This window comes from Callorhinus ursinus, unplaced genomic scaffold, assembly GCF_003265705.2.
Source record: "Callorhinus ursinus isolate GAN/ISIS: 27379988/994484 unplaced genomic scaffold, GSC_fseal_2.0 scaffold5, whole genome shotgun sequence".
NCBI lineage: Eukaryota > Metazoa > Chordata > Mammalia > Carnivora > Otariidae > Callorhinus > Callorhinus ursinus.
This window is the reverse complement of record NW_027397067.1, coordinates 81,924,467-81,932,146: the sequence shown is the minus strand read 5'-3', so window position 1 is coordinate 81,932,146 and position 7,680 is coordinate 81,924,467. Positions and strand designations below refer to the sequence as shown.

At 53.9% G+C, this 7,680-nt stretch overlaps 1 protein-coding gene across 2 annotated transcripts in view; it reads left to right on the top strand.

Moving 5' to 3' along the window:
• The window catches only part of LY6K (lymphocyte antigen 6 family member K), a 29,903-nt gene extending 22,846 nt beyond the window's left edge, over positions 1-7,057 (top strand). Inside the window, exons 1-4 of one of the 2 annotated variants that reach the window (XM_025871540.2) lie at positions 59-188; positions 3,867-3,963; positions 4,871-4,975; positions 6,669-7,057. In XM_025871540.2, coding sequence (XP_025727325.1) covers positions 3,885-3,963; positions 4,871-4,975; positions 6,669-6,949 — 465 coding nt within the window. In that variant the 5' untranslated portion in view covers positions 59-188; positions 3,867-3,884 and the 3' untranslated portion in view covers positions 6,950-7,057. Of the gene's footprint in view, positions 1-58; positions 189-3,866; positions 3,964-4,870; positions 4,976-6,668 lie in introns of those variants that run through there. The other variant, XM_073893332.1, reaches the window with a different exon arrangement.
• Positions 7,058-7,680: the final 623 nt, after the last annotated feature.

Sequence of the window (7,680 nt, the reverse complement as noted above, 5' to 3'; positions counted from 1 at the left end):
AACTCCCGAGGGTCTCTGCGCACGCGTGCGCGTGCCGGCGCGCCTGCGCTCTGAGGTTCTAGGGATTCTAGAAGGTTCGGCAGGCATCGAAGGCCCCGCCCTCACAGAGCCAGGAGGCGCGGAAGGTTCCAGTAGGTTCTGGCGACTTACCTCACAGGCCCAGCAGCGCGGCAGTTCACTGAGAGAAGGTTGGGTGTCTCTGGGAAGGGGGAGGGGAGGGACGGCGAGGGGGGGTTCCAGAAGGTTCTGGGCGTGGCCCAGGGCGGGTCTGGGGTGGGGGGCATCCCTCTGCCCTGGGGTCTCGGCCCCACCAGGACCTCTCCCCTGGCTCTGCGCTTCCTCCTTTGAGGCCCTTTGTGTGGGCTGAATTTGATGTCCTTTTCTTAGTTTCCGAGATGGAAACGAGAGCCTGGGCTGCCTGCCCTGCGACCTTTCCTAACGAATACTGGTGGAGCCTGCCTTTCCTTGCCCGGCCCTTGGGGCCTTCCATGTCGGGCTGTGTTTTGTCTCCTTGTCCTTACCACGCTGTCCCAAATACTTTCCATCTTCTGCTGGGAGTGCTGGGGGAGGGGGTGCGAGGTTTGCAAGGGTGTGAATTGGAAAACGGGAGGATTTCCTCCTTTTTCCCTGGGACTCACTTCTTGCTCGGCCGGTATTGAGGAAAAGGTACTCAGAGTTTCTCGAGTCCTTGTGGACATGAAACCTGCATGCGTTCCCGCCGCGAGACCCCGCTGCAAGAGCAGGCACTGCCTGGTGCCTGGGGGGCCGTCCTGGAGTAGAGTGCCAGGGTCTGGACTCAGGTGTTGGGGGCCCATCCCCTCACTGCCCACACTTTGGGGCCACTTGATTCTGCGGGAGGGGACGGGTGGGGGTTGGGTGTGGCGGAAGGTTCCTGGGTCACACTGCAGCCTGTGTGCACGTGAGGCTTCCGGCATCTCCCACACTGTAGTCACCCCCTCTTCCCCGCACGTTTTTCCGGACGCTGGTAGGAGCAGGGAATATCTGCATGGACAATGTTCTGGCACTTTCCCCAAGTTGCTCTTGAGGTGGGGGTCAACGAGTACATAAGGAGAAGCATCTGGGGGCGCAGGGACCTCGGGTGAGCCCCAGGTGGAGGCGGCACCGGGACCTGGCTGCCTTGGCAGAGCATTGCCTGATGGAGAGCAGGCAGGATGACTTCCCGCAAGATGAAGTCACGGGGGAGGAAGGCTTCATGCTGGGAAAGGCCTACTGCCCCCAATGCCTGCGTGGAGCAGCTTGGGGCCCTGCTGGGCGGGGATGCAGGTGCAGGCGGGGAGAGGAGCCGAGAGGCGTGTGCAGGTGGCTGGTGCATGCTGACCCTCCGGAGGAGCTGTTCTCTCTGCTGATGTGCAGGGAGTGTTGACACGCTCAGTGCCTCTGTGGTATTTAAAAAGGTGTGGAGGTATAGAACGTGCAGATAAATATATCAAGAGAGCTTCCTTGCAGTTCTTTTTAACGTTTATCTTCGTTTTATTTCTTTGGATATTTGAAACTGACGGGAGTGTATACTGCAAACGTGTTGGATATATTTTATTGTAGACCCAACACTAAAAGAAAGTTGAAGTCAATACTGGACCAAATGTATGTTACATGTTACATGCCTTTTCAAAACTATGTTCTGCTGTACTTTGGGAAAGATAATTCCTCTAGGTACAGAATTCTAGGTTGGCAGGATTTGTCTTCCAACCCTTGACATGTCTTATTACGATCCTTTTGCTTATATGGTTTCTGATGTGAAGTGCACTGTAATTCCCCTTATTATTCCTTTGTGCGGGTTCCTTAAAGTTTTCTCTTTGAACCGAACACTCGTGGCATTTCGGATTGTAGGTTTGAACATGCCCAGGTGTACGTAATTCGTGTGTGTGTGTGCGCGCGTGTGCATGAGCGTGTGTGTCCGTGTGTGTGTGAGTGTGTGTGTGTGTGCCTTTGTTCGTTTTGGTCTGGTACTTGTTTTGTTCTCTAAGCTTCCAGAGTCTTCCCGGTGATGTCCGTCAGTAACACTGGTAAGCCCTTAGCCCTGACTATTTCAGGTAATTCTTCTGTGCTGTTCTCTCCTCCTCCTTTTGGTCTTTCAACTACCTGTATGTTACATAAAAAACACCTTCCCACAGTTCTTGGATATTCCGTTCTGTTCTCTCATCCTTTTTTGTCTTTGTTTTTTGGCTGGGGAGATTTCTACTGACCTGTCTTCAAGCTCGCTGAGTCTTTCCACAACTGTGTCTTGAGTCCATTGATGTGCCATCTGCAGCATTCCTCATCTCTGCCACACTGGTTTTGGCTTCTAGCATTTCCATTTGACTCTCAGAGTTTTTGTCTCGATGCTCACATTGGGTATCTGTTTTCACATGTCATCTGCTTTTTCTACGGGTGCTCTTCGTGTCTGAATCCTAGTCCTGTCCCATCCCATCCCTCTCTGATGACTGACGTCTCTGTTATATAGGTCTTGCCCTCGTGCTTGCTTTCCCTCCTCAAGCTGTTGTCTTGGCTTTTGGCACGCCTTGTGTTTCTGGTTGAAAGCTGGGCGTGTGGAGCTGGTTAATAGGAACTGCTGTAAATAGGCTTTGAGCCTGAGGATTCATGTTACCTGGCTTAGGAGTGGGACTCTGTGTAATGTTTTCTGCAGCTCTAGTTCCCTTAGGTTTCACATTCTTGAGTGTCCTTGTTTTTGTCTCCTGTTGTAGCTCGCATCTTTCCTGTGCATTGCTCCTAGGACAGAGGGTGTGTTTTGTGGCACTTTCAGCTGCTATCCTTCCAAAAGAAAAAGAAAGGGCTTGGTGGCCAAGTGCTGGGGGCTGGATGTGGACTCTTGTGAGAATGGGAGACTCCCAAGGACTGCTGTTCACACCCAGCTTCCAGCACTTTGTCAAAATTGCATGTAACTGCTCCTACCGGTTTACAGCTCCAGCAGCTTCTGCTCCAGGTAAGCGTGTTTCAGGATGGCCTGTCAGGGTCCAGCTGGTTTGCCACATTTGGGACTGTCACTTCTGTCGTCCTCAGTTCTCCGAGGGGCTACTAAATGTGGTTGGTTTTCAGTTTGGCAAGTGTTTTCTTTTGGGAATGATGGTCCCAAGCTCCTACGCTGTAGGACTAAATGCTTCGGTCATCCTCCATCTGTTCGGATGAAGCAGATAATGGAAGTAAAGAATGGGGTAAGAAGAGAGAGGAAAGGGGAACAGGCTCACTGGCTACACGACATGGCCATTATTAATCATGGTGATCAGCGGGAACCAAAGGACACCGTTGAAAGTGACAACCGGCAGTAAATAGTTAAGTAGGAAAATTGGAGAAAGAAAGCTGTTTCAAGAGATCTAAGTAGAAGGTAAAACTGAAACAAAAATACAAAATTGAACTATGCAAAGAAATATAAAAAAGAACAGGGACAACACATCACACAAAGAACCAGCCAATGTAATCAATATGACGTATTACAATAATAATAATCATAACACAGAGAGTGTCTCTGAGGGAGTTTACACCAAACGTACCAACCATTTCAATACATATCAATGGCTTAACTTACCTATTAACTGATGTGTGGGCACATAGGGCCGGGCCTAGGCTCCGTTGCTGTAGTGAGTGGGGTGGGGCGTGGGCGGGGTTGGTGTCGGGAAGCGGGGCCTGGAGTGGTTGGGGTCAGGGAAGGGTGAGTGGGGCTGGACCTGGGATCTGGTCGGCATGGATGGTCAGGCATAAACTGGGTTACCAGACGGGATGCAGCAGTAGGTGTGCACCCTGCCCGAGAGACCACATTGCCTCCCCTGGACCCATGGGGGTGGACACATAGGAAGTCAGGCCTAACCCTGGAGCCACAGAGCTGAGCACATGGCCTCACTCCTTGTGTCCAGGGCCAGGCACCGCTGGAAATGACGATCCTCCTTGCTTTGCTCCTGGTCCTGGACCTGCCACGGGTGGAGACAGATGTCACCGTGTCTGGAAAACAAGGTACGTCTGGGCCCCTCAGTCTCCTGACTGGCAGAAGAAGGCAGGCCAGAATGCATTGGTAGACACGGCGGGGCCACCCGAAATGGACATTGCCACGGCCCCAGGTGGCTCTGGGCGGTTGGAAGCACAGGCATCGGGGAGCAAGAGAGGGTCAGCAGAGCAGCCTGTGGATTTGGACACCTAATGGGAGAGCCTGTCATCTTGGGGCTCCCCCGCCAAGGGCAGGCAGGAGTGGCTGGAATCCTGGTTTCTTCCCTAGCATCCTGCTGTCTCCTCAGTGTCCCCTCACACTGCCTTCCTGGAACATGTCAGGCTGGGAGCCAAGCTTGGCCTGGGCCTCATGGGAACTTCCAGGGGTGTCTCCGAGAACTGGAACAGCTGTGAGACGGTGACCAGCTTCTCTCCCAGGAGCGGGTGCTGCCCTAATACAGACCCAAGAGCGGGCTGTCGCCCAGGGGTCAGGGCGCAGGGCCTAAGAGTGTCGAGGAGGGTGTAGCTGTTGCTGGAGGAGGTTAGGTGGCCCAGAAAGGTGAGCGGGAAGGGCAGGTGGCAAATCTGCCGAGCCGCCGAATGTGAGATGCCGCGTGTGTCCATGTGTGCATGTGCGCACATGCATGCACGTGTGGAGGGTGCTTCTGTGGAAAGGTATGGGTGCGCAGGCTGGTGGTGCGGGTGCCCGGGTGCTCTGGTGCGTGTCTGTGTGTGTACATGTCCGTACCGTGTGTCTGGGTGTTGGTGTGTGAGTGAGCCACAGCCCGGGGGAGGAGGAGGGAAGCCCAGGAGAGAAGGCAAAGGACTGGAGACCCACTGGTTTTGTACTCACTCAGACGAGGAAGAGCATGGTGGGTGTTCATCTGATAGGGCTGGAGACTGTAATTGTCTCCTTTGTTGTTATTCCTCCTTTCAGGTGTAACACTGAGGTGTCATGTATGTGAGATAGAGAATAGTTTCAACTGCACCCATGAAACGAACTGTGACGAGGGTGCTAAGTTTTGTTCTTCTGTTGCCGTGAGTAAGTATCTCAGTTCATATTGGGTTCACAGGCAGGTCAGTAAATACTAACAGGAAGTAGGGTCTGTCCAGTTTTTCTCAACAGGGAATAACTTATACAAAAGTGACCTTTAAAAAAAATTGGAGAGCAAGGTCCTGAGACATCAGGACTGAAAGCAGGTGGCAGAGGAGTCCAGCTTATGGAAAACCAGTGCCAACATATGTCAGACCGCGAAAAGTTGGACTAGAGGAAATAGTGGGGTGCAGGAAGAAAGTCACAGAAGTTTATTTGTATCCATATTTATACAAATTTATTTATCAAACTTAGGAGGGAGACAGAGAGAGAGGCGCCCCTGCAGGGGGAGGGGCAGAGGGAAAAAGAGTCCCAAGCCAACTCCCCACTGAGCATGGAGCCCAACACCAGGCCGATCTTAGGACCCGGACATCACCCTGAGCTGAGACCAAGAGTCAGGCACTCAACTGACTGAACCACCTAGGCGCTCCTATTTGTATTCATTTCTTTTTTTAAAGATTTCCCTTATTTATTTGACAGAGAGAGACTCAGCGAGAGAGGGAACACAAGCAGGGGGAGTGGGAGAGGGAGAAGCAGGCTTCCCGCTGAGCAGGGAACCTGATGCGGGGCTTGATCCCAGGACTCTGGGATCATGACCTGAGCCAAAGGCGGATGCTGAACGACTGAGCCACCCAGAAGCCCCTCTCTGTATTCATTTTTAAGTGAAAAATGAAGCTTTAATGATTTCACCTGTCCCGCGGAGAATAGTTTTATAAGAGAGCTACATAATTAGGGGTGTGGGCTTACCATATGTTCTGGAAGGAATGTGTGTGCTGTTAAATGGGAGACCATTGCTCTGTCGCCTGTAACTCACCCAAGAACTCTGGCCACACGAAGTTGCCCCCACCAAAGAGGCGTCTGGAAGCCAGCACCATCCAGCAGTGGCGTGGTCAGGGCTCAGGAATTCAGAGGCAGCGTGGCAGCACTTCCGGAGGTCCCGCCCATGTTCCCGGAAATGTGTGGGGTGCAGAGTGGAGGCTTAGGACTGGCGCTAGCCCCAGGCCGACTTCACGAGCTCCTAGGGAAAAGCGATTGGCACGATGACCTGATGATGAGGTGAAGCCAGAAGAGTGCCGTGCAGCCAGTGCTGAACCATGCTGCCCCTGGCAGGTGCACGGCGACGGCATGGGCGCCTAGGCCCTGGCTGGTGGCTCATCAAGAGCCCAGTGCTGAACCCTGGGCCATGGCCTGGATGGGCAAGAGTCCAGCTCCCATGTGTGTCCCGTGGTTACCAAGACCTCTACACCCTGGTAGTGAGATGCTGAGGCCTAGGAGCCTCTAGGTTCCCCAGTGGAGAGCCCAGTCCTCGGGTCCCAGTAGGCATGCACCAGCCATGGCTGGGGAAGAGGGTGCAGGGGTGGGGGTGTATCACATGGCCACTCTGTAGGCAAGCCGCCCCACATCCACAATAGCAAAGGCCTGTCCCATTCCTCCTTGGTGATGACTCCTGACTCCCTCCTAGATGGGGCGTGGGGGGGGTGAGGGAGAAGGGAAGGGGGGCAGCAGTGGGAAGGGGGGCCTCTTTAACCATGGACCTCTGGGCGGGGGGCACCAGAAGTTCAGGGTTGGACAGGTACAGACAGAAAGTTCTTTGGGGGCGCTGCTTTCAATTCACGTGATTCCTTTCTGTATTTGCTCTTAGGAATATATCCACGTTTCTTCTATGTTTCAAAGCAGTGCTCAAAGTATTGTCCAGTAGGTGAATCGTTGGATCTGATAGTCAAGTCCTTTGTCCTCTTAAAGCCCACGCCTTTTCTGTATGTAAAGTGCTGCAGTGGCATGTTATGTAACAGAGAGGGGCCAGACCTCCCCGAGCCAGGGTACAGACAAGGCGGGAGCGCAAGCGACGCGGGGGGCAGCAGTGCTTGGCTGGTGCTCTTCCTGACACTGTCCTCTGGGCTTTGGGGCCTCAGGCTGCCGTGAGCCATGGAGCATGCCTCGGTCCCTGCCTTCTGGAGCATGGCACAGTTGAAATGGACTCGCTGCAGCTGTTTGGAACCTGTTGCATTAAACTTGTTTTCCACTGACTAACAGTCTGACTTTTGAGAGACCTTAGGGTAGCTGGGTGGGGACCAAGTCCAGTTGGCCGTGGCCCACAACTTGCCTTCGGAGTAAGTCCAAACCCTCTAACAGTGTTTCTCTTTGAACACAAGCCTTATATTCTGTTCATTGCTGCTGCGCTTTCCTCCTCTTGGCCTTTGAGGGCTTCAGTTTTGGTGGAGGGGAGCCTGAGTGTCACCCATGGAGAGGTGTGCTCGGATGCTTCTGGCCTTGGGTGGACCCTGGGCTAGGGGGAAGACAGGATGATCTGGGCATGAGACACCCAGGAGTGAAGGACTCCTCAGCATGGGGCGGGGGTATAGCATCCCAGGGAGAGCCGGCTACGGTGGGGGCAGCACCACGGCTCCTCTCACTGGGCTTGTCCACCTGGACTCTGGGAGACGGAACAGGAGGAATTCTGTGGAATGAACTTGGACTTCGCCCAGCAGCTGGCACAGGTGTGTGGCCTCACAGGTTTGCCCACGTGCATTCGTCCAACATTGGGAACTCGGGTCAGGTAGCCAGCAGCAGGGCCAGGTAGACTCCCCTTGCTGAGTGCCACTGCTACTGGGACGGCAGCCTGGGGGAGCGGGGGGAGCGGGGGGGCTCTGGCA